This window comes from Heloderma suspectum, chromosome 1, assembly GCF_057233095.1.
Source record: "Heloderma suspectum isolate Gila_16-S chromosome 1, 16-S_ref, whole genome shotgun sequence".
NCBI classification, from domain to species: domain Eukaryota; kingdom Metazoa; phylum Chordata; class Lepidosauria; order Squamata; family Helodermatidae; genus Heloderma; species Heloderma suspectum.
In genome coordinates this window covers 23,870,576-23,896,417 of record NC_139458.1, presented here as the reverse complement: position 1 = coordinate 23,896,417, position 25,842 = coordinate 23,870,576, and the positions used below count along the sequence as shown (strand labels likewise).

The window sequence follows — 25,842 nt, the reverse complement described above, 5'->3', positions numbered from 1 at the left end:
ACATGATAAACATGTTAATGATTGGCACAAACTTGCACTAGCACAGTAGTCTGGGAAAGAAGAGGGTATCTGTCATAATGGGGGGATTTAATCTGTTTGTTTCAGGTGCCAGTGAACTTGCTACGTGCTGGGCGAATTTTTGTGTTTGAACCACCACCTGGTGTAAAAGCCAATATGCTGAGAACCTTTAGCAGCATTCCTGTGTCCAGAATGTGCAAGGTAAGCTCTTGACTATTGAACAGACTCTGTAATTATCCAAAACTGCAGCACTGCATAGGGTGTTTGTTTGTTTGTTTGTTTCATTTCTATACCGCCCAATAGCCGAAGCTCTCTGGGCGGTTCACAAAAATTGAAGGGTGTTCTGCAGAAGTACTAGAAATGGGATCCCTCAGCATGTTCCTTACATAGTAAAGAAAAGTCCAGAAGTTTCTTATAAACAGAGAAAAGATATAGGGATGGACAAGATACTGAATCTCAACCAGCTGTTGTTCTCTTGAATAGTTAGTGCTTTCATTTGCACCAATGCAACAAAATAATACTTGGTGTTGTTTGTTCTGCTTTCTCCTCCCCAGTCACCAAATGAACGCGCTCGTCTCTATTTCCTCCTCGCATGGTTCCATGCTATCATTCAAGAGCGTCTGCGCTATGCTCCTCTTGGCTGGTCCAAAAAATATGAATTTGGTGAATCTGATCTAAGATCTGCATGTGATACTGTGGATACATGGCTGGATGACACAGCAAAGGCAAGTGAAATTGCAGGGTGTTCCATTTTACCCCTCTGTTTAAAAGGAATGTGCTTGGACTTATTTATATGAAGGAAAACACAAGTAACTCATTGAGTAACCAAATCTCATGAATAAAATTCATTTTATATCCCACCTTTCTTTCAAGGAGCTTAAAACAGCATGCATCATTCCCCCCCCCCCTTTTGTCCTCATCACAACTCTATGAGGCAGGTTAGGTTGAGATTGATTCCAGTGGCTGTGTGGACTTGAAACTGGGTCTCCCCAATCCTGGTCTAACCACTGTATCACTCTGCCTCTTGATTTGTAGCAATGTTGTCCTTGTAGACTTTACTCTCCATAAGCCATTCCTCTTACAACAAAGTGGTCTGTATCTCTAGGGCCGTCAGAATATCTCGCCTGACAAAATCCCATGGTCTGCACTGAAGACTCTGATGGCTCAGTCAATTTACGGAGGCCGCATTGATAATGAATTCGACCAGCGCTTACTGAACACTTTCCTCGAGCGCCTCTTCACCACTTCCAGCTTTGACAGTGAATTCAAATTGGCTTGCAAGGTTGATGGGCATAAAGATATTCAGATGCCAGATGGAATCAGGTACTTGAATTTTATGTTTAGAAGTAAGTTAGCATGAGCTAAGCTGGCTCATCTCATGAACTCCTTGATGTTATGGACAATTTGGTAATTATTTGACATTGTGACTTGACAGGCGTGAAGAATTTGTTCAGTGGGTTGAGCTTCTGCCAGATACACAAACCCCATCCTGGCTTGGGTTACCAAACAATGCTGAGAAGGTTCTTCTCACCACGCAGGGTAAAAATCTTGCTTCACTTTGCATCTTTCATAAGGTTACAAATGTAAAAGAATTGGTAGCAACAAACAGAAGTACTGGAACAAGAGACAGCCTGTGGCACTTCAAAAAAAAGTTACAGCTCATTGTGGCATGAACTTCATGAGCCGCATCAATTAAATACAAATGGTGATTTGGAACATATAGACGCACAGGGTGTGTGAGCGTTGTGGGTGGGATGAAAGCCAAGATTTCACTCTCCAGATCTTGACAACTTCAGCTGGTTACACTGTGTAAGTCGTATATGTGGATGAATGTTAGAGAACCTCCTAACAGTAGAGGATCAAGTTCTTAAAGCTTCTGTATGGTTTTCAAAGTTCAGGTTTGGATTAAGAGGCGTATTGAATCATGCAATAATTAAAGGAAGCCGTTTGCATCTAACATATTGTAAATTTTAGCCTTAAAAAAAAAAAAAAAAGCAGCTAAGCATTTCAGTTTGAAGACGAAATCAAAAGTTCTGTCTTATTTCTTGTTTATTTTAGGTATTGATATGATCAGTAAAATGCTGAAAATGCAGATGTTAGAAGATGAGGATGATTTAGCCTATGCAGAGACTGAGAAGAAGGCACGGACAGATTCCACCTCAGATGGTCGCCCAGCCTGGATGCGAACGCTGCACACTACGGCTTCCAACTGGTTCCATCTCATCCCCCAGACTCTGAATCATCTGAAACGAACTGTAGAAAACATTAAGGTGAGAAATGCAGCCCAACAAGGTTATTTTAAGGCAAGAGATAGTGAAGTGATTCCAGACCATGTTAATATCTTCTCAGCAGATGAGTATAACTTTTTTCTTGGTTGTTGTTGTTCAGTCGTTCAGTCGTGTCCGACTCTTCGTGACCCCATGGACCATAGCACGCCAGGCCTTCCTGTCCTGCGCTCTCTCCCGGAGTGTGCTCAAGTTCATATTCATTGCATCCGTGATGCTATCTAGCCATCTCATCCTCTGCCGTCCCCTTCTCCTTTTGCCTTCAGTCTTTCCCAGCATCAGGGTCTTTTCCAGGGAGTTTTCTCTTCGCATTAGGTGGCCAAAATATTGGAGCTTCAGCTTCATTATCTGTCCTTCCAATGAGCGGTCAGGGTTGATTTCCTTTAGGATGGACTGATTTGACCTCCTTGCAGTCCAGGGGACTCGTAAGAGTCTTCTCCAGCACCACAGTTCGAAAGCATCAATTCTTCGGCGCTCAGCCTTCCTTATAGTCCAGCTCTCACAGCCATACATTACTACTGGGAAAACCATAGCTTTGATTAGACGGACCTTTGTCGGCAAGGTGATGTCTCTGCTTCTTACTATGCTGTCTAGGTTGGCCATAGCTTTCCTCCCAAGGAGCAAGCGTCTTTTAATTTCATGGCTAAAGTCACCGTCTGCGGTGATCTTGGAGCCCAAGAAAGTAAAATCTGTCACTGCTTCCATTTCTTCCCCTTCTATATGCCAGGAAGTGATGGGGCCAGATGCCATGATCTTAGTTTTTTTAATGTTGAGTTTCAAACCAGCTTTTGCACTCTCCTGTTTCACCCTCAACAAGAGGCTCTTTAGATCCTCTTCGCTTTCTGCCATTAGGGTGGTATCGTCTGCATATCGGAGGTTGTTGATAATTCTCCCAGCAATCTTAATTCCAATCTCTGATTCATCCAACCCGGCATTTCTCATGATGTACTCTGCATAAAAGTTAAATAAGCAGGGTGACAATATGCAGCCTTGTCGTACTCCTTTCCCAATTTTGAACCAATCGGTTGTTCCATGTCTGGTTCTGACTGTTGCTTCTTGACCCTCGTACAGGTTTCTCAGGAGACAGGTAAGGTGGTCTGGTACTCCCATCACTTTCAGAATTTGCCACAGTTTGTTGTGATCCACACAATCAAAGGCTTTAGCGTAGTCAATGAAGCAGAAATAGACGTTTTTCTGGAATTCTCTTGCTTTCTCCATGATGCAGCGAATGTTGGCGATTTGATCTCTAGTTCCTCTGCCTCTTCTAAACCCAGCTTGCACTTCCGGTAGTTCTCGGTTCACATACTGCTGAAGCCTAGCTTGTAGGATTTTGAGCATCACCTTGCTGGCATGTGAAATGAGCGCAATTGTGCGGTAGTTTGAACACTCTTTGGCGTTGCCCTTCTTTGGAATTGGAATGTAAACTGACCTTTTCCAGTCTTGTGGCCACTGTTGAGTGTTCCAGATTTGTTGGCATATTGAATGCAGCACTTTAAAATCCTAAAAGATGATGCTGTTAAATAGCTCGGCTGGTATACTGTCATCTCCGCTAGCTTTGTTGTTACTAATGCTTCCTAAGGCCCACTTGACTTCACTCTCTAGGATGTCCGGCTCAAGTTCAGTGACCGCACTATCATGGCTATCAGGGACATTCAGATCTTTCCTGTATAGTTCTTCTGTGTATTCTTGCCACCTCTTCTTAATCTCATCTGCTTCTGTTAGGTCCCTGCCTTCTTTGTCCTTCATCATGCCCGTCTTTGCACAAAATGTTCCCTTGAGATCTCCAATTTTCTTGAAGAGATCTCTAGTCTTTCCCATTCTGTTGTTTTCCTCGATTTCTTTGCATTGTTCATTTAAGAAGGCCTTCTTGTCTCTCCTTGCTATTCTCTGGAACTCTGCATTCAGTTGGCTATATCTTCCCCTTTCTCCCTTGCTTTTCGCTTCCCTTCTTTCGTGAGCTACTTGTAAAGCCTCATCAGACAGCCACTTGGCTTTCTTGCATTTCTTTTTCTTTGGGATGGATTGAGTTGCTGCCTCCTGAACAATGTTACGGACCTCCGTCCATAGTTCCTCAGGCACTCTGTCTATCAGGTCTAATCCCTGAAATCTATTCCTCACCTCCACTGTATATTCATCAGGGATATAATTTAGGTCATACCTGAACGGTTTAGTGGTTTTCCCTACGTTCTTCAATTTAAGCCGAAATTTTGCAAGAAGCAGCTCATGATCTGAGCCACAGTCAGCTCCAGGTCTTGTTTTTACTGACTGTATGGAGCTTCTCCATCTTTGGCTGCAAAGGACATAATCAATCTGATTTCGATATTGACCATCTGGTGACGTCCATGTGTAGAGTCGCCTCTTGTGCTGTTGGAAAAGAGTGTTTGCTATGATCAGCATGTTCTCTTGGCAAAACTCTATTAGCTTTTGTCCTGCTTCATTTTGTACACCAAGTCCATGCCTGCCTGTTATCCCGGTGATTTCTTGACTTCCTACTTTAGCATTCCAATCCCCTATGATCAAGAGGACATCTTTTTTTGGTGTTAGTTCTAGAAGGTGTTGTAGGTCTTCATAGAACCGATCAACCTCAGCTTCTTCGGCCTCAGTGGTTGGGGCATAGACTTGAATTACTGTGATGTTGAATGGTTTGCCTTGGATTCGTACTGATATCATTCTATCGTTTTTAAGATTGTACCCCAATACTGCTTTTCCCACCCTTTTGTTGACTATGAGTGCTACTCCATTTCTTCTAAGGGATTCTTGCCCACAATAGTAGATATGATGGTCACCTGAATTAAATTCGTCCATGCCTGTCCATTTTAGTTCGCTGATTCCCAAGATGTCGATGTTCAATCTTGCCATCTCATGTTTGACCACCTCCAGCTTACCTTGATTCATTGATCTGACATTCCAGGTTCCTAAACAATATTGTTCTTTACAGCATCGGATTTTCTTTTCACCACCAGACACATCCACAGCTGAGTGTCCTTTCGGGTTTGGCCCAGCCGCTTCACTCTTTCTGGCGCTACTTGGAGATACCCTCTGCTCTTCCCCAGTAGCATATTGGACACCTTCCGACCTGAGGGGCTCATCTTCCGGCGTCATCTCTTTTAGCCTTGTGATACTTTCCATGGGGTTTTCTTGGCAAGAATACTGGAGTGGGTTGCCATTTCCTTCTCCAGTGGACCACATTTTGTCAGAACTCTCTGCCATGACCTGTCCGTCTTGGGTGGCCCTGCACGGCATAGCTTATGGCTTCACTGAGTTACGCAAGCCCCTTCGCCACAACAAGGCAGTGATCCATGAAGGGGTTTTTCTTGGTTACAGAAATGGAATTATGCAAAAATGTATTCCGTTAACTTTAATGTTATGGGTGATAATCCTTCTAAGAAGGGTTATGCAGGGTTATATCAGTTATCATCATATTCAGATACCAGGTTGCTGCGTTTCTTTCATTAACCTAAAATGTTGCTATTTCTTTTGAAACCAAGGACCCATTGTTCAGGTTCTTTGAGAGAGAAGTGAAGATGGGGGCCAAACTCCTTCAGGATGTTCGTCAAGATCTTGCAGATGTAGTCCAAGTATGTGAGGGGAAGAAGAAGCAGACCAATTATCTGCGGACACTTATTAATGAACTAGTGAAAGGTAGGCTATTCCAAACTATTATTTTAAAATTTACAGTGATCTTTCTGAGTGTAGGAATGAATAAGCTGCTGCTAGTTACAGAAAATGCAGTGTCTAATGAGGCTAGCTTCCTAGTTGTGGTGTTTAGGGGGTAAGTGTTAAACCAAATACTTACATTAAATTAGACCGTGTGCCAAAAGATAAACACAACTTAGTGTTCAGTCAGATTCCATACCTTGTGAAAAATCTATAGATTCTGCCATTGCTAATGCTTTAATTTGATATCTCCATTTTACATTTTTTTTAAACCTTTCCGTGGTCCGGTTCGCACAACGGCCAGCATCCACAATTGTGAGTATTTAAGCCATGGCAGGCGGGCGCCATGGCATGTTGCCATGGTTAACAAGCCACCGAGAAGCCATGGGCTACAGTAGGGTTCTGGGGTGGCTTGTTTAACCATGGTGACAAGCCACCCTGCCTAGGCTCATATGTCACAATAAGCCGTGGTGACCACCCTCCAGGGTTTAAGTATTCACAGTTGGCAGCTGGCATGCATGACAACACACCATGGCTTGTTTAAGCCACGATGGGTACCAGCGATCATGCAAAGTGAGTCATTGAAAGGTTTCAAAAATATATAAAATGGAGATACCAAATTAAAGCATCAGCGAACTGGTCCATTGTAAGCTTGGATGTTTGAAAGTTAACTTAAGTGCCATAATAAAGACATCTAATTGCCCTAATGCCCTTGTTTTCAAAATGCTTGTGTTTTTAACTAAAGTTTAAATCTAGGGTACCAATCGGTGAAGGAGAGAACATCCAGTTGGAAATATGTAGTCTCCTGTTAGCAACAATCAGGACCTCTTTTATACTTTCTCTCCTAGGTATCCTGCCTCATAGCTGGTCTCACTACACAGTGCCTGCTGGTATGACAGTCATACAGTGGGTATCGGACTTCAGTGAACGCATTAAACAGCTGCAGAATATCTCCCAGGCAGCTGCTTCAGGTGGAGCAAAAGAACTAAAGGTAGGCGACAGTGTGCTTTTCTGTTAAATTCAGTATCATTACCGTGAGATTGCATAGAAGAATATTTTCAGTTTCTCTGTAGCTTTGATCTGAACTATGAATAATTTTTATTTATTTATTCGATTTATTAGCCACCCATCTGGCCAGCTACCTGGCCACTAGGTGGCATACAATACTAATAACACGAAATACAACGAATTTACATAATCCACTGAACAAAACAACATCACAAAACAACACTGCTCTAAAAAACCCTAACCCACTCCATATGTCCACCTGAACAGCCAGGTTTTTAAAGCCCGGCAGAAGCTCATCAAATTCATGGGGGGACAGGGGGGTGAAATGCATTCCTTGGAGGAAGGATAGGATAAATCAATACATAAATTCAGCCACTTGCTGAGGAACGTGGAAAACCTGCTTCTATATAAAGTGTGACAGAACACTTCCCTTGATAGACTACCATATTTTTGAAGCTCTGCTTTTATAAATCTGTGTACAATCATCACCTTGTGGATCACATTTCACAATATATACATATAGTAGCCTTTTAACTATAAAAATTCTCATAGGAAAATACTCGTTTGAGCAGTGTGGATTTTATTATTCCATTCAAGCAACTTTGTTTAAAAGTTTTTAAACCCACAGGATTTTGTGGGGGTGGTGAACCCTCTCTAGGTCATTTCAGTCAGGGCAGGCCGAGGGTCTTTGTCTGCCAATAGCTAAACCAGGCAATGGTGAACAACAGGGTGCAGGGCATGGAGATGGGCAAGGAACAGGGAAGAGCCTTAGATGTGGGGGGAGGGGGGGCCTAAAAAAAAGTTGGAAGCGTGGTTCAAAGGAATGAGAGCAAGAGGGGGAAGGCAAAGTGGGAGAGGGAATGAGCAGAAAAGAGACGTAAGGGGAAAGTTTATATATTGATTTGAAATGATCCACCAGATCTCTAGTTGCAGGTATCTGGTACTTATCAAGGTGTGTCAAAGTAACTCAGTTACGCATTTGCTCAACAGAACATTCACGTGTGCTTGGGAGGCCTATTCGTACCTGAGGCCTACATTACTGCTACAAGGCAATATGTGGCTCAGGCCAACAGCTGGTCCCTTGAAGAACTCTGTCTAGAAGTCAATGTCACAACAACGCAGAATGCAGTGCTGGATGCCTGCAGTTTTGGAGTAACAGGTCAGTTGGGGGCACGATTTTAAGAATGGAAACAAAGAAAATACACTCAGTGCTGAAAGTTCCACCTCCTTGGTGGGGCAAAGATAACACTGAATGTACATAGTGAAGTAATTTGGCATGTGGAGATTAGAGCTTAAATTGCACGTAAATTCCGTTGTGCTGAAGTAGTGATCATTAACTTTTCTGTGCTGTATGTGTGTGGTGTGCTGGCTCAGGATACAGTCTAGCAGCTTATTGGTCAGTGAGGGGGACAGGCACAGGCTGCAGGCCATTGGGCCCGCTGTAATTTGCAGCCCACCTGGCCCATGCTAGTGGCTGGTTTCAAGGAGAGGTGGAAGGAGAAATTCGCCAAACTCCAAGCGCTTCCAAACGCCAAACCTCTTACTTGCTCAACAACTGTTAGTGGAGCACTTTCTTGTAGGGCTGTGCACTGTGTTGAAGCAGAAGCCACATCCTGAAGTAAATCGGGGGGCTTTGTTGAGCTCCAGAGCAGTTCAGAATAGCCCCAAGGCAGTCCGAAGGGAAGCAAGTTGCCCCCGAAGCCCTCCATCTACCTCAGAAATTTGGAACTATTCTGAAGCCCAGACAGCCTGTCTGTGAAATATAGCAACTTGCGAAAGATCAGGGAGGGGCAGAGGAGGAGGGAGGGGGGAAATGGTGAGCCTAGGTGAATGGCAACTCTAGTTGCCAGATTAGGGCTGAACTTAACCCAGCAGTCTCCAATCAGTGACGGGGGGGGGGGGGGGGCGGAATTCTGTATATAACAGGAGATCTTTCTACTTTCATTCCACTGTAAAAGAGAGTCGGTTGCTGCTAGGTAGGAGGAGAAAGATCTGTGTGGTGTGTGTGTTCTAATGTAGATTCACTTGTCCTTCTTCCTCCCACCCAGCCCTTTTTAATTCGGCTATTCCTGTTAGTCTTCTCTTTATTTCTTCTTTAGATTCTTAATACAAAAAACATTAAAAAGTACTTTCCTTGCCTTGTTCTTTGGCTCCCCCCACCCCTTTCTCAGTTCCTGTATTCCTTCCCTTACCATTTCAGCTCTTACTTTCTGAAAACAAAGATGAGGCCTAACTGCTGGATAGGCCTCATCTGGAGTACTGTGCCCAGTTCTGGGCACCACACTTTAAGAAGGATGCAGACAAGCCAGAGAGGGTTCAGAGGAGGGCAACAAAGGTGATCAGGGGACTGGAAACAAAGCCCTATGAAGAGAGACTGAAAGAACTGGGCATGTTTAGCCTTGAGAAGAAAAGGCTGAGAGGAGATATGAGAGCGCTCTTCAAGTACTTAACAGGTTGTCACAGAGAGGAAGGCCAGGATCTCTTCTTGATCATCCCAGAGTGCAGGACACGGAATAATGGGCTCAAGTGACAGGAAGCCAGATTCCGGCTGAACATCAGGAAAAACTTCCTGACTGTTAGAGCGATACGACAATGGAACCAATGACATAGGGAGGTGGTGGGCTCTCCCACACTGGAGGCGTTCAAGACGAGGCTGGACAGCCATCTGTCAGGGATGCTCTGACTTGGATTCCTGCACTGAGCAGGGGGTTGGACTCGATGGCCTTGTAGGCCCCTTCCAGCCCTGCTATTCTATGATTCTTTGAAAAAACAAAAAATACCCCCCAAAATCCTTTTCTGTTAGGCTTTATGGTGTACTCCCTTCCCTCACCCACCCCTTAACTTGCAGGCAGTTTTTCTTCCTGTATCTCCTTTTCTTTTGCTCTTGTGCACGTGTGCTTGTGACCAAATACTGTGGGGCAGAGCACTGCACATGAGTCCATGCAGCATGTAGTGGGCAAAGCACCACACATTTGCTTGTACACTGTGGAGCAAAGCAAGCCCAATATGAGGCATCTAAGGGGTCCTGGCAGAGGTGGGCAAGGTGCTGGTGGGACCAGCAGCACCAGCAGCCAGGCTGGCTCACCTCCAGTCCGGGGAGTGCATCTTGTTCTAGGGCAGCAGTGTGTGGAGGCCAGGCAGAGCAGTGTCCGGAGGTCACTGAGGGGGCAGGTTCAGGCAACGGCAGCCTGGCAAGAGGAGCAGCATCGCCTTCTTCTGTACTGGAAGTGGGGAGCCTGCTGCACCCCTTCCCATATCTGCCTCCTCCTCTGCCAGCCTGTTTTCCCAGGTCATGTGCATTCCATTCCGCCCCAGAGAGCCTGAGGTCATCCGGTGTGAAGCTGAATGGGAAAGTACATGGGGAGAGGGGTTGTTTTGCACTTCAAAAAAACCTACACCAGGGATTAGGGATAGTGACCTCCTTGTTGTTGTTGTTCAGTCGTGTCCGACTCTTCGTGACCCCATGGACTATAGCACACCAGGCCTTCCTGACCTGCGCTCTCTCCCGGAGCGTGCTCAAGTCCATATTCATTGCATCGGTGATGCTATCTAGCCATCTCATCCTCTGCCATCCCCTTCTCCTTTTGCCTTCAGTCTTTCCCAGCATCAGGGTCTTTTCCAGAGACTTTTCTCTTCGCGTTAGGTGGCCAAAATATTTGAGCTTCAGCTTCAGTATCTGTCCTTCCAATGAGCAATACGTTCCATGGGGTTTTCTTGGCAAGAATACTGGAGTGGGTTGCCATTTCCTTCGCCAGTGGACCACATTTGGTCAGAACTCTCCGCCATGACCTGTCCGTCTTGGGTGGCCCTGCACGGCATAGCTTATGGCTTCACTGAGTTACGCAAGCCCCTTCGCCACAACAAGGCAGTGATCCATGAAGGAAAGTGACCTCCTAGTCACCTCTTAAACACCTAACTTCTCTGATTGTCCCTTTATTACCTTTGGTTTAAGTTTCTGAGAGCAGCACGTTTTACCTGTGCCTTGCACAAAAACTACTGGGCCAAACTGTCTGAAATTTGGCAGATTCAGTCACCTCCATTGCGGCTCCCAATTTCATGGTCGTTTTTGTTTTCCAATGTAAGTAAATGGGAAAGGGTAAAATCCAAATAATTGGGATATCCAAATCTGGCTTCGGATCCAAAGCTGTCTGAAGCAAAGTGGGACTGATTCAGAAGATCCAAATCGGCATCCGAAGCAAATTGGGGGGGGTCCATGCACAGCCCTACTTCCTTGCATACCTGAAAGGGAGGAATTCTCTGCAATAAAGAGGTGAATGAGCACTTCTCAAACACATTTAAACATTTCACTCTCAAAATCTTGTGTCATTGTGCTGTTGTGGTTAAGACTGTCAGACTTGGGCGACTCAGGTTCAAAACCTGGCTCAGCCATGAAATTCACTGAGCGACCTTGGACCAGTCACCGTCTCTTAGGCTACCCTAGCTCACAGGTTGTGAAGATAAAATGTGGGTGCAGGGGGCATGTATGCTGGCTTGAGCTCCTTGGGAGCAAAAGAAATATACTAAATTCTTAAAACTAAGTGCATTCCTTCAGTCAATAAATTGGCACACCTGAGAGTGAGGCAACATGAGACCAACTTGAAAATCCTTGCTAGAAGATATCATGGCTGAAATTGTCATTTTCCCATGGAACAAAAGATTAGACCAATATCCAGTAGCTTTTCATGTGACTATACCAAGCTGCCGTGCCTGTGTGAAATCTAGACAAGAAGTGGCCGCATATGTTCCTTAGTAGCCTTTAATGGTGAATCTGTAATATAACTTACGATGTACTTCATTACTGAATTTTAAATAGCTTTCTCTCTCCTTAACTCAATAGGGCTGAAGCTTCAAGGAGCCACATGCAACAACAATAAGCTGTCGCTTTCCAATGCTATCTCAACGGTATTGCCCATAACTCAGCTTCGCTGGATCAAGCAGACAAATGCTGATAAAAAGTCTAACGTGGTAAGTAAGGCGGCCTGTTGGGACTCAGGCTTTTCAGCTATACACGCCGCTTGTGCTGCCCTAGTGATGCATCTCCTCTTCTGAACCTGTTTGTTTTACAGGTAACATTGCCGGTTTATCTAAACTTCACCCGTGCTGATCTCATCTTCACAGTTGACTTTGAAATTGCTACCAAGGAAGATCCTCGTAGTTTCTATGAACGTGGTGTGGCTGTCTTGTGCACAGAGTAAAAAGTAACCTTTAACCTGTAGTCGCGTTCAGACATTTTTGTACCTGTAATCCAGTTCTAGAAGGGTGTGCTAACACTACAAGGCATAGTTAAGTTGTCAGATGGTTGTGTGGAGGTGACTAGGATGGATGTATTTGGAAGGTGACTTAGCTGTTGACTGTTGGAAGGATTTGTTGTTTTTAGATGGTTCTACGTCAGTGTACTAATATTGGATTAATTCTTAAATAAAACTTCACAGCATGATTTTGAGTTTTGTGCTTTCTTTCAGGGCATTATACACTAGTTGAAATAAACAAAACTGGGGGGGTGGGGGGTGGAACACCTTCCCTATGAGGAAAGGCTACAATAAAGGCGCTTTAGTTTAGAAAAAGGGCAAACGGGGGAAGAAAACATGAGAAGCTTAGTGGGTAGAGAGGTATTCTTGCTCAGAATACTTGGGCTTGTCCAATTAAATTGATAGGCAAGATATTTACTGCAGTTAAGAAAGCACTTCACATGGCCTGTAATTTCTAGAATTTTCCATGTCGTGATGTGGTGATGACTTTCAAAGGGGATTCATAAAGTTCATGGAGGGAAAGTCGACCAGTGACACCTAGGGATGGGTGAACGAGCCCTAGTCCAGCTCATGTGCCATTCACTGGACCCCCACCCGCCCCTGCTCACTGTGCGCAGTGAGCCACCGGGCAGTCCAATCTCTCACTGAGTCGTTTACGCAAAATTACAGGCATAAATGGCCACTTTACAGCTGCCATTTGCACACATAGGCATTTATGAAAAAGGCCAAGCCACCAATTTTTACACGAAATGGCGGCTCGCCGAGGGATCGGGCAGCCACCGAGTCGGGCAAGCACGGGGGTCTGCAGACTGGAGTCTGGGGGGCTGAGCAGGGGGATGTCCGCCAGACTCCACCCCCTTCCCAGACTCCCGGGACATCTCTAGTAGCAACAGGCCATGACAACAGTTATGTGACTTCCAGGTTCAGAGGCAGCATACCATTGGATACCAGCTGCTAAGGAACAACAACAGAACTTCTGCTTGTAGGCTTTCTAGAGGCCCCTGTGGGAAATGTGATGCTGGACTTAGATGGACTTTTGGTCTCATGCAGCACCACTCTTATAAATGAACCCAAAGCTAATTCAGGAGATAAAAATTTCCTTACATAAACTGTAAAAAGGTAATCTAATATTTCATATATCAAAAGGACAGCCACGTCCAGAAACTGTCTTGTGCAAAATAGAGATCAAGCAAGGCTTCCCTGTGTTTCTCTTTCCCTGCACTATAAGAACACCATCACCTTTTAAAACTTCACAAATCTTTTTTCTGTAGAAGGCAGGGATAGTTTCTCAAGTGTTCCTTCAAAGTACTTTTATGCTGCTGCTCAGTTCAAAAAAGTTCCCACAACAGTTTACACACAATGATTAAATTGGTAAAAGACAGTTGTTTACACTTTACACTGCAATTCCAAATTCCGCTATGTCATCATTCAGGATTGCTACTCAAAAATCCTACGCATCCAGCAACACCAACTGCTTTACTGCAGATACCGTCTTTGCTCCACTCAACACTGAGAGTCTGTCAATGCACAGGTAAAATAGTTGTCAGTTTGCCCCTTACTCACTGAGAAGTAACTTACGTTCCCAGGGCAAAATACAACGCAAGTCCTACTTAGAATAGACTCGTTGAAACAAATGGGATTTAGGTTAGTCATAACTAACGCCCCATTCCTTTCAATGGATCTACTCTAAATAGGACTTATGTTGGATTTTGCCTCCAGTGGTTACATTATTAGGGTTCCCTATTGTGTGGCCTTAGCACTCTATATATATATATATATACACACACACACATATATGCGCGCACGCGCCAAGGGGGAAATAGTGGAAAACCATCAGCAGTGGGGTAGGCATCATGGTGCCCACAGCCATCTTTCTTGGCACATACCAAGTCTATAGACTACAGAGTGTACTAAATGCAGAAAACAGGTTGCTCGGAAACAAAATGATATCCTTGAGTTGCTCTATACTTACGCAACTTCACAAACTTTCAGAAGATGCTAATGCAATTTGTGGCTATATTGGCACTGACGCTCATATTGCATTGGGCCTATACAGTCCACCCAAATAGCTTTGAGGAATTTATTCCTTTCTGCTAATGTTGGTAAAGAGATACTTAAAATATGGATGCAGATGTTCTACAGTTCAATAATAAAGTGTCCTGTAGCACTGTTGTTGTAGATCACAAGCTGAATATGAGGGGAGATATGATAGCACTCTTCAAGTACTTGAAAGGAAGTCACAGAGAGGAAGGCCAGGATCTCTTCTCGATCATCCCAGAGTGCAGGACACGGAAGAATGGGCTCAAGTGACAGGAAGCCAGATTCCAGCTGAACATTAGGAAAAACTTCCTGACTATTAGAGCAATACGACAACGGAACCAATGACCTAGGGAGGTGGTGGGCTCTCCCACACTGGAGGCATTCAAGATGAGGCTGGACAGTCATCTGTCAGGGATGCTCTGACTTGGTTTCCTGCAGTGAGCAGGGGGTTGGACTCGATGGCCTTGGAGGCCCCTTCCAACCCTACTAGAGCCAGTGTAGTGTAGTGTGAACGGAGAGCCAGTGTAGTGTAGTGGTGAGAGTGACGGACTGGGAGCCGGGAGATCCGGGTTCTAGTCCCCACTTGGCCATGGAAGCTCACTGGGTGACTTTGGGCCAGTCACAGACTCTCAGCCCAACCTACCTCACAGGGTTGTTGTTGTGAGGATACAACGGTGAGGAGGAGGATAATGTAAGCCGCCTTGAGTTCCTTGCGAGAGGGAGAAAGGTGGGGTATAAATGCAATAAATAAATAAATAATACTATTCTATGATTCTAAGAAATGATAGAGAAAAGTGACTCAACAGGGACTATGGTTTCTATGCACATTATAAAGACCATTAAAGTGCACCTTGTGCTTTGTAACTGTTGCTTAAAGAGAATGGAATGCTTGCTACCGACCTGTTTCACTGTCTTTTCAGACTCAAAGCCTCCAGTTCCGCTTATAGCAATTGATACTAAAAACTCACACTAATTTATTATAATATCTGAACAACCAAAACAGTCTATGTGTGTGCTACACTTAACGCTTGCATTTGTTACCAACCTGCCCAGTTACTTAGGTCATCAGAGGGCATACTCCTGGTGGTTCCACATGTACCTATGGCCCAATTGGAGTCCACCAAGAGAAGAGCCTTCAGGGTGGTGCCCCCTCTCTATGGAACTCCCTGCCTCTGGAAGTCAGGCAGGTGCCAACAGTGTGTTGTTTCCGGCACCACCTGAAGACATCTTTATTTCAAAAAGCCTTGCTTGACTGACCAGCTGTGGTTTTTACTGGTATTCTGTTTAAAAAATAATTTTTAATATACAGTTATTTTATCTTATCTTTTTATCTTTCATTATTCACCACTCCAGAATCTGTCTAGATGCAGAACGGTATATAAATGTTGTAAATAAATAAAAACCAGTGGGAGACAGACACCTGGCGAAACTTAGCCAAGCCAGAGTGAGAAGAAAGGTAAAAATAGGCTTGCACCCTCTGAAAAATAACAGGAAGACATGATCACATGTGAAATAACACAGGAACATAAGAAGCTGCCTATACTGAGTCAAACCATTAGTCCGTTTAGGATTTAGCACAATAGTGTCGACACTGAGTGGCAGCAGCTCTCCAGGGTTTCAGGCAGGATTCCTTCCTAGCCCAAGCTGGAGATGCTGGGGATTGATCCTGGGCCCTTCTGCATGCAAAACAGGTGCTCAACCAAGAGAGCAGGGGTTGAAGGCAGCGAAGAGGGGTTAAGGCAAATGACTTTGCACGCTTATGGCCTCCATCATCTCATTTATTGTGGAAACAGCCACCAGCAAGGGGCACCCACTCACCCCTAGACATACCCACATTACATTTATACTAAATTAATCCATTCATGGCTTAAGTCACCCGCAGCCTCTTCCTTAGTTTTTCTCCAGCACACTCTAGAACTGGCCGCCCTTGCTTCCCATTGATGTTGGGATCTTCACACAAGCAGTCATCACACTCCATCAAGATGGGCTGTAGTGGAGAATCTGAGGAGGCATTTTCAGAGAGTCCACTGTGTTTGGAAAGATCTGGTCCTATAAGCCAGGAAGCGTCTGTGGTCAGCTGCAATAATTTAGCTGTTTCATCCAGTCCCAGTTCATCCTCTTGAGTTACAGTTAGAGAGACTACCCCGGGGGGTGATGCAGAGAGGGTCTCCTGGCCTTCTGAAGGAAAACCGCCTTCTGTAGTCCAAGCCTCAGCGATGAGATGCCTCAGAAGGATTTCCCTACTGTGACTTGAGTCAGGGGAACCCACACTACAGTCAGAGTTGTTTGAGATGTCTTCATAATCACCATCATAAGGATCGAAGAACTAAAGCAACAGACACAGTTACACGCTTTTCACTTACGGCAAGGGAAATTAAAGTTTCTCATTCTATGAGCAGGATATATTATTTAATCCAGTTCCCATTGGCATGACTGCTGGGATGGGGTGATGCAGATAAGAACAAGCTTTATTCTCAGTAGACTGTATCACCAGATGAAAGATGGCAGCTTTGCTCCCAGCTCGGATAGTACCTCTCAACAGTATACCCCTTTCTTTCTCCCATATCTATTAAAAGTATGTATACCCCCACATTCTAACTGCACTTCTGAAGGCAGCTTACAACATTTGTAAAATAATACAATATAAAACAAAACATCAGTACCAAACATACAAAAACACAATCTCAGCAGACTAAAAAATAATAGAGTTAATTAATCAGTGGCCAATGGCCATGATAGCTGTGAATTTTGGGAGTTGCAATCCCACACATCTGGATGGCACCAGGACAGGGAAGGTTGTGTTGCACAGAATTAGAGTTTTTCTACACGAGGTATTTGTTGTGCACTTGTCCTTCCCTACTCACAGTTATTTACAAGTTCTTTAGACAACATTGTGACCTTCCAGTTTCATTTCTGTTTGTAAACAGCACTTTTCGAGAGTTTTTAGAGCAGGGAAAATGGGGTATTATTTCTGATTGGCAAAGGAAAGTGTGATTTTATCTTGTGTATTTGCACTGTTCTGCTGTACCACAGTGCCACCCAGAGGTTATGTAGCAGAAAAGTAGGAAAGGAAACATTCCTCTTGTGATGCTCAGATCTCAGTTCTGTGACAAAACTGAAAGCAGATGCAGCAGATTAACAGCCTTGTGTGGAAAAGCCCTTAGTTAAAAAACTGACTGGTGAATCAAACTGAGAACTGTTACTAAATTATCAACTTTAGATAACCATTTACCCTCTTTTCACCCTGACCCAAACGTATCAGTGGAAGCAGGCACTTATCACATCTTCACCTTCATATATTAATAACAATCTCAATTTTCCAAATGCCCATCCTTAGGTAGCCAAATGGCATCACCCATATACAAGAGGGAGGTGTCAGCATGCTTAGGGGAATCCAAAGTTTGCAGAACTACAAAAATATTTTGGAAAAAACCTAAAGGGGCAAGGGGAACCCAAAACAGTTCAGTGGAGACCGAACATGTTCACACTGGAGAGCCAGTGTAGTGCAATGGTTAGACTATTAGACTGGGACTTGGGAGATCCCGGTTCTAGTCCCCACTCAGTCATGAAGCTCGCCGAGTGAGTCTGGGACAGTCGCACACTCTCAGCCTAACCTACTTCACAGGCTTGTAGTGAAGATAAGATGGAGAGCTGGAGGGCTGTGTAAGACGCCTTGGGTTCCTTGAAGAGGAAGAAGCGTGGGAAATAAATGTAATAAATAAAATACTGATTAACTTGTGGGGGGGGGGATGAAAACCAGGTGAGAGGGCAAGTAGAATGGGGGATCCTGCAGAAGGTATCCAGACACCCTGAACAGGAGGCACTCCACAGTGGAACAGTGTGTTGCAGGTCCCACCGCAATACAAACCTGTAATCACACCATGAATAAATTTTATTTCAAATCATATTTTGCAAATGGATATTTGTAAGAGGAGTGTCAGGACTGGTACTTCATTCTATTTTAAGAGGGAGAAAGAAGGAAAAGTAGCAGCAGCAAACTCACCTGAAGTTGTGTGTGGCCTGTTTTCTCCAAGGATCCTTCAGAAACCATGCAGCTGGACAGAACCTGTTTTTCGCAAGACACTTTCAGATGTTCTGTTGTACACTCTTGGAGCACGTGCATGTTAAACAGAAGAACTGTAAAGTCTGACAGCTTGAACTACTCTAACCTTAGAAACAGCATGCAAGTTCATGTACACATGCGCTCCAACTGTCCCGATTTACCATGGGCAGTTCTGAGTTTTTTGGCTACTTGCCCTTAGTAAAATAACTGCCCTGTTTTGTCCCTATTTGCCATGTGGGGATATTATGCTGATGCCTTTTCAAAGTTTTATTTGTACAAGTTATGAGAGTTGACATTCTTTGTGTTTCAGCACCTCCCCTGACCCTCTAGAACAGTGATACTTAAAACCATTTTTTCATGGACCATTTGAAAATTGCTGGGGGTCATGGTGAACCACTTAATAAACTTTTGTTGTTTCACAAATCAAAACATATATAACTCATATTTTACTTTTGTTTCCTTCTTTCTTCAGTGCCAGCATCATCATCAAAACCAGTTCCATATTATGAAAATCATGGGCCCTGAAGGGCCCCAATCGGGTATTTTTTAAGGGGAAATTAGTCATCTGTGCCAGTGTCTTAATTATGAAAAACAAAGGCCGTAGATCAGGGTGTTGTTAGTTGGTTTAATAATCCAGACAAGGGGCTTCCCAGCTAAGCTTGGAGGCTCAGTGTTTGCCATCCCCAGTGAACCAGGGCGAAAAAAACACACTAGTGTTTCAAAGTTCTACAGGTTGTTTGGATACTAACTACAAAAATGAACTTCCATCAATTATCTTTAAAGTGTTTTTTCTCTGATTTCCATTCTGATGTTCTAGATAAAAATCAGCAGAACACAGCTTTATTTTGCTATGTTTTACATTATTGTACAAGCCACACAACACAGCAACACTGCAAAACTTTTGGAAACTCTTTTTGCGGGAAATGATTTATTCCCCATTTTGGGGAAACAATATTGTCTTTTTCAAGATGATGCAATATTTTGATAGTAATGTTTTAAAATAATATTGCTGCAAAATTCTTAGACCCAAGATTCAAAGGTCATAACTTGAGTTTCACTTGTGGCCCAGAGATTTCATTTTACTGCCCTAACAATGGACCCCAAAGCCAGAGATATAGCAAGCTGTGTGTGAGAGAGAGAAAGGGGGAGGGATGCATGCAAACAATGTAAAATCTGCAGGTGGCTATAGAATTATAGAATCATAGGGTTGGAAGAGACCTACGAGACCATCGAGTCCAACCCCCTGCTCAGTGCAGGAAGCCTGATTCTCAAACTGTCTCCCATCCCAACTACTAACCAGGGCTGACCCGGCTTAGCAGCCAAGATCAGATAAGATCAGGCGCATCCAGCCCTTTGCTCATCTTTGCTCATACTTGACATGCTACGCTATCAATGGTAATAAGTTTCAAGTCTTTTACTTCTAAAAATTATAAAATATACCATGCTTGGGTATTTGATGTCTCTACATTTAAGGCCAAACTACATGTTATGGTAAATGCATAGCTTATAGCAGAGGCTTGTTTCTCTTTTTACTCTTGTGTAAGCATGCATGCATGAAGGGACCGCGGTGGCTTAGTGGTTAAGACGCTGAACTGCAGACTGGAAGGTTGGCAGGTCAGCAGTTCGAGACCCGAGTGCTGCATGACGGAGTGAGCTCCCGTCTTCAGTCCCAGCTTCTCCCAACCTAGCAGTTCGAAAGCAAGAAATTGCAAGTAGATAAATAGGTACCGCCTCAGCGGGAAAGGTAACAGCGTTCCGTGCACCTCGGTGTTCGGTCATGCCGGCCACATGACCACGGAAGCGTCTTCGGACAGCGCTGGCTCTTCGGCTTAGAAACGGGGATGAGCACCACACCCTAGAGTCAGACATGACTGGTTGGGGACACCTTTACCTTTACCTTTTTTTAAGCATGCATGGCCCCAATTTGGATCAAGACCCCAGGACTCGTGGGGAGGGGAATGGGAGAGCTTTCTTTCTCTTATCCCCTGGGGGGGATTGGGGGGGAAAGAACTTAAACCCTCCCTTCCCAGAGTACCATGGTCCCAATCCAAATTGGGGCTGTGCATGCTTACACAAAAGACAGACAAGCCTCAGCTACACACTACACAATTAGCGTAAAGTGTAATTTGGCTCTTCAGGCTTCTTCACATGGAGCTTTTATCCTGCTATTGAGATTGCTCACTCACAGAAGTTTGCAGGCCCTTTAGAGGGCGTCTCCTGCGCTAAATGATCTTTATCCGATTTTTAAATAGATCGGAGATAATGTGGGGTAATTATTTGATACCTCATGTGTTCTTGAGTTCCCTCCGTCAAAAAGGAAAAGCAGCAAGAAGAGGAGCTAGATCAATGAAACATATGGAAGACTCAGATAAGGGGGAGAAGATGGGAGGAAGGGGAGGGGGGAAAGGAAGCACGTGTAAAGGGAGTCCGTTGTGATCCTGCATTTAAAATGGAAGCAGAAAGCCCTGTTTTAAATGCGGGATTTTAGGCTGGTGTAGAGATGCTCTAGGTCAAGGCTTGAAAAGGGATAGTTAGAGACACAACGGTAAGAACTCTGCCATTTCATTGACTTGAACTAACCCCGTTGGGAGGTCTGGGTAAAGGCATAGCCAGAGTTTGGCCAGGTTACACTAATACTACAAAAGGCAATATTGGGAAGTAATAAATCAATAAATCTTAAAGCAAACATGAGCCATACCCTGGGACATTGCGTTATTTTGAACATACTTGAGAGGTAAGAAGATCCTCCTTGTCACACACAGAGGCTGGATCTACACATGCAGTAGAACGGCCTTCCCCAACCTGGCACCCTTCATATGTGTCAGACTACAGCCCCCATCATCCACAGACAGCTGTCCGGGAATGGTGGGAGTTGTAGTTCAACACATCCCAGTGGCTCCAGGTTAGGCAAAGCTGCAGTAGAATGAGATGAAAATATGGCCTATACCACTTCCAGACTACAGATGGGGAAAACCACTTTTGAATGCTCTCCCTGGAAAAAACAGAAAACAGAATCAAACTTCCTTGTATATAGAAAACCAGTACAACAGAGGAAACAGTTCTGAGCTACTTTTTTCCTGTCGTCCTGGTTTTCTGTTTGCAGCAAGTTTTCAAAACACAGAGGAAGCATTCATAAAACCTGTCTTGTAGCCCTGCAATATGAAGAGGTGCAGTCCAACTCTACTGCACATACAGAGACCTCACTGGGCCCAGGAAACAGTTTCTGCATTCAGACAATTTCCTGTATATATTACCTCCACATTAGCATCCGATTCAGATTCGGTGCTGGACTCAACTGTGCACTTCTGCTATGAACAAGAGGGGGGCAAAAAGAAGGTAGTAAACTTAAGAGAATTTGATTGACTTCCATTTGATCTTGTTTCCCAAGCATAAGCCTCAGAAGTTCCCATTTTGAAGGACATTGGGCCGATCTACATTGTGCCCACCATCACAATGAATTCAGCGTCCCGTCGGGTTAAACACTCTCGCATTAAAACGTGATTATTCACACTCACCCATTTTTCCTGTTGCAGTGCTTCATTGAATGCGCAAGCTCAGTTAGCACTCGAGCGCTGTGCTGTTTTCCTGCGGGCGCTCGTCTGATCCCGGATGCTAAGCGGGGTCGGCCCCCGTCAGTAGTTGGATGGGCGACCGCCTGGGAATCAGGCTTCCTGCACTGAGCAGGGGGTTGCTGTATCCCTCCAAATGAGACTAAGTTTTACCCCCTCCAATCCCCCGCTCCGGATGTGTGTTTTTTAAAATTAAGGCGTTATCCTCGCAGAATCGGGGCTTCTCCACGATGTTTTTTTTTTCTAATTCAGGCATGATCTTCCAAGCTTCGAAGTTGTGAAGCTTCACATGCCTAAAATAGAAAAAAAAAAATCACGGAGAAGCCCCGATTCTGCGAGGATAATGCCTTAATTTTTTAAAAAATCATCCAGAGCAGGGGATAAAACTTAGTCTCATTTGAAGGGATACAACAACCCCCTGCTCAGGGCAGGAAGCCAGATTCCCAGGCGGTCGCCCATCCAAGCACTGACCAGAACTGACTCTGCTTAAGCTTCCAAGATCAGACCAGCGCACGCACATCCAGCCCTTTGCTTATTGCTGAGGAAGCTATGTGATCGGCTGTTGAGAGCTGTGATTGGACAGGAGGGAAATACAAACACCGCCACATATGGACAGGCGGGGGAGGGGTCTACGACCAGAATCAGTAGCGAAGGCGGAAAATCAGAGCACATTAAGGGGAAATACCGGGATATTAGGGTACTGAAAGCGGGAGCACGGAAGTGGGAAATTCCGGTTCCAATTCGAGGCGGCTACTGCGTAGTGTGAAAGGCGGGCGGTGAAACCTCATTGGAAGCGAAAAAAGGCAGTAAGTGTAGATCCAGCCATTGACATAATCCTGTCGTTTCAAGTTTGACACAACTTGTTCTTTTTTTTTTAGGTTTTGTAATGTTTTGTTTGTTTTGTAAAAACTCACAATAAAAGACTGGGGGGCGGGCGGGAGAGTCTGACACAGCTTGGTCACTTTGCCCAGCTTCAAGCAAACATGAAGTAGGGTGGTATTTGGGGAGTCAATCCTGTTTTGACAGATTCACACACACATAGTTTCTGACCGCACGTGATTGTCTCTCAGAAACACCTGTATACTCAAAGCAGTTCACTGGAGTTATACACCAAGGGATAAAGGAGATGCGTCAGAGGCGGCCATGATTGTTTACTCATGTGTCTGCCCCATTAATGTAAACTAGAGAGTGGCAGCTTAATTCCTACAACAAATTATGCCCATGAGGGATGCTGAACCGTCCCGTCTTACCACACTGCACCATCACTTGAAGCAATTTTTCTCTGCAGCACAACTTCCTTTTAGGACCATTCCTAGCGCATGCGCATCTCCGCAGCCACCCACACCTTTTATAAAAAGGCCCCACCACCTTAGTAGACCTGAATGGGGCAGCTACACAACACATTTTAGGGCAATGCTAAGCATGAGGCAGGGGATCTGGATTTTGCAATGGTGTCTTATTTCCTCAAAAGCAACCACGGGGAGCAAACTACATTAGGGCCATGGCACTGGGGGGTGAGGAGTGTAACCATTTCTTTCCATGACGTTTCCCCAATGGAAATCCCAAACCTTTTAACCATGAAGGTTGGGGCGGAATATTGTTCTTCCCTATAGTTATAAAATATTTTTAAAACCAACAACTGGTTTTTGACATAGCTGATCCGTGTCCCCCCCCAATCTTGAATATACCACACACCGCTGTGATAAATATTTGCCCCAGAAGCTTTTGCATTCTGCAAGACTCCTGCACCAATCTGTATAATACCTTGCAACCTTGCAAATATTTATCCAACATAGAGTTATTTGGTGTTCCAAATTTTTTAAATTGTATTTTGTTTGCAACTATGTATTCTTGTATTTGTTCCATGCTCTTAAGTCAAATACAAATAACGTAGAAACTACTTGAGATTTTGAAGTAAAAGATGAAGAGACACACCTGATCTCAGAATCCTCTATTTCTAAAAACTCTAAGTGTTAATTCCAGGAATATTGTAACCTTACAGTTCCTAGGTGACACCTTTGTACCTGGAATATGTCTAGGATGGTTACCCACTGATCTATGATCAAAGCTAAATACCCAAATCCTTTAGCATACTATCCCAAGACAAGGACAAATCTGTCATACCACAGCAGGCCTTTAAGCCTTAGAGAAAACCCTGCCCACCCCTCGAGTCAAGAGTTAACACAAAGTCAGCTCTAGTTATGTAGCTAGTGTGACAGGATTTCATGCCCTAAAGTAGCTCTTGGTCCCTCATCTGACTCACATTTCACAGGTGCCTCAAATTAAGCTGCTTCATCCAAGCCACAGCTCTGAGGCTCTGCAGTTTTTCTAACCAGCTCAGTCAAAGCCATCAACAAAACCAGGTGCTGCCAATCATTACTGAGCTCCTTAGGGTTGTTTTGGGTTGTTTTTAGAATCAGCATTTTAAAAAGATCTTACCATATACTTGCGAGCTAATCGCTCCATATCAGCAGATTTTTTTCCTGAACTCACAAGATCAAGAAAGTCTACTACAGAAGAAGGGAAAATATATTGGTTAAGAAAAGTCAACTATTAGGCCAGTTAGGGGTTCAGATTTTCCTCCCTTTCCCCCCTTCGATTTCCTGAAAGGAATTTACACAATGCCATCTGAAATGTTTATGTATTTACATGTGCCAATAACATTTAAGATTGCTACTGTTTTGCATAGAGGCTGAACTGAAAAGACAGTCAGCTGGAAGGCACAATATACACAACAAACGAGTTTGACCTAGCAACAAGTCACACAAAGCAATGGGCAAACTCTGAGCCATATGTTGTAGCAATATACCATTTAAGGCCTATAGGACTGACTTTCCCAAATAGATGTGTGTGTGTGTTTTAATGCAATTATAAGAAATTGAGTGTTTTTCCATTCAGTTTGATACAAATTGCCACCTTTTCCCAAAGATTCCATCCCAAAAAGTTCCCACAAAATATTTTTTTTTAAGATTCTTTCTCAGTCTAGGTAGCACTGTGCAGAGGAAACTATGACAGTGCAACCTAAAGCAACTCACTCAAAAGTAAGACCCACTGCATTCAATAGGGCACACTCCTCGATAAACGTGCAGAGCATTTTGCAGCCTTAAAATCAACATTGCTGTGCTTTACTTGCTCTAAATTATCAGCACTTGTGGACACTAATTGCCCAGAGAGCTTTGCCTACCAGACAGTATCAAAAATAAATAAATAAATAAATAACCCTTAAATCAAGGAAGCTTAGGACTGCTGGAAAATCAGAACAAAGTAGGAAGCTGCCTTATCTAACTCAGTGTTGTCTCCACTGACTGGCAGTGACTCTTCAGAGATTTAGGCAGGAGTCCTTCCCAGCCCTGCTTGGAAGACCCAGGGATTGGACCTGAGACTTTTGGTACGCACAGTGTGCTCTACTACTAAGCCTCCCACCCCATCCCATACCTTCTATTGGTTTTCTGTTTCTGAACTTTTTTCTTCTTCTCTTCCTTTGCTCCATGGATGCCATTATGTCTCCAGCAGCCTTCAGCACTCTCAGATCTCACTCTCCTTCACACTTTTTTAAAGCTCAAGCATTTGCACCTGCACACTTCCTTCTTGAAACCTCTACATCTAGAAGTGAGTGCCCAGGACTTCTATAAAAGTTACAGGAGAGAAGGAATTCCAATTGGTGCTGCTTTTCTCCCCATTTCATAAGAAGCCAAAAAACCCTCTGCTTCCATTAAAGGTACAGGAGCCCTGAACTTCATTTGAATCAGGTGAATGCATGAAAGCCCCTCTACCTCTCAAGCTATCAGCTGCCATTGCTGAGGCTATTAGGGGGAGGAGAAGCAGCTAGCCTTCCCATTAGGTCCAGCTCCATGGCCTGCTGAAATATAACCTGCGGAACTTTGTAGCTAAGAACTAGTGTCTGAGTCTGTATTCCCACCCCCCACCCCCAATCTCTTTTCCTTTTGTGTCAT

General features: G+C 44.2%; 2 protein-coding genes across 4 annotated transcripts in view; one reads left to right on the top strand and one right to left on the bottom strand.

Moving 5' to 3' along the window:
• Positions 1–12,405, top strand: part of DYNC1H1 (dynein cytoplasmic 1 heavy chain 1) — a 72,001-nt gene extending 59,596 nt beyond the window's left edge. For both annotated transcript variants that reach the window (XR_014788347.1, XM_084838588.1), the window contains 10 exons: positions 106–219; positions 573–743; positions 1,124–1,341; positions 1,454–1,557; positions 2,077–2,288; positions 5,792–5,945; positions 6,809–6,951; positions 7,959–8,127; positions 11,806–11,933; positions 12,035–12,405. Coding sequence is in view for 1 of the 2 variants with exons in the window: in XM_084838588.1 (XP_084694714.1) it covers positions 106–219; positions 573–743; positions 1,124–1,341; positions 1,454–1,557; positions 2,077–2,288; positions 5,792–5,945; positions 6,809–6,951; positions 7,959–8,127; positions 11,806–11,933; positions 12,035–12,163 (1,542 nt within the window). In the remaining variant the exon portion in view is untranslated. The remainder of the gene's footprint in view (positions 1–105; positions 220–572; positions 744–1,123; positions 1,342–1,453; positions 1,558–2,076; positions 2,289–5,791; positions 5,946–6,808; positions 6,952–7,958; positions 8,128–11,805; positions 11,934–12,034) is intronic.
• Positions 12,406–16,016: 3,611 nt separating this feature from the next.
• LOC146357023 (uncharacterized) lies at positions 16,017–25,487 on the bottom strand. 2 transcript variants are annotated; one of them, XM_084838616.1, is made up of 5 exons: positions 25,325–25,417; positions 24,329–24,399; positions 21,575–21,625; positions 18,261–18,323; positions 16,017–16,583 (listed from the first exon to the last, which is right to left on the bottom strand). In XM_084838616.1, the coding sequence occupies exons 1-5, from the start codon at positions 25,386–25,388 to the stop codon at positions 16,125–16,127; spliced, it is 708 nt and encodes a 235-aa protein (XP_084694742.1). In that variant the 5' UTR covers positions 25,389–25,417; the 3' UTR covers positions 16,017–16,124. The 2 variants fall into 2 exon arrangements, with proteins under 2 accessions (XP_084694742.1, XP_084694732.1); XM_084838606.1 differs by having other exon boundaries at positions 16,019–16,583; positions 21,575–21,628; positions 25,325–25,487.
• Between the last annotated feature and the right edge of the window lie 355 nt (positions 25,488–25,842).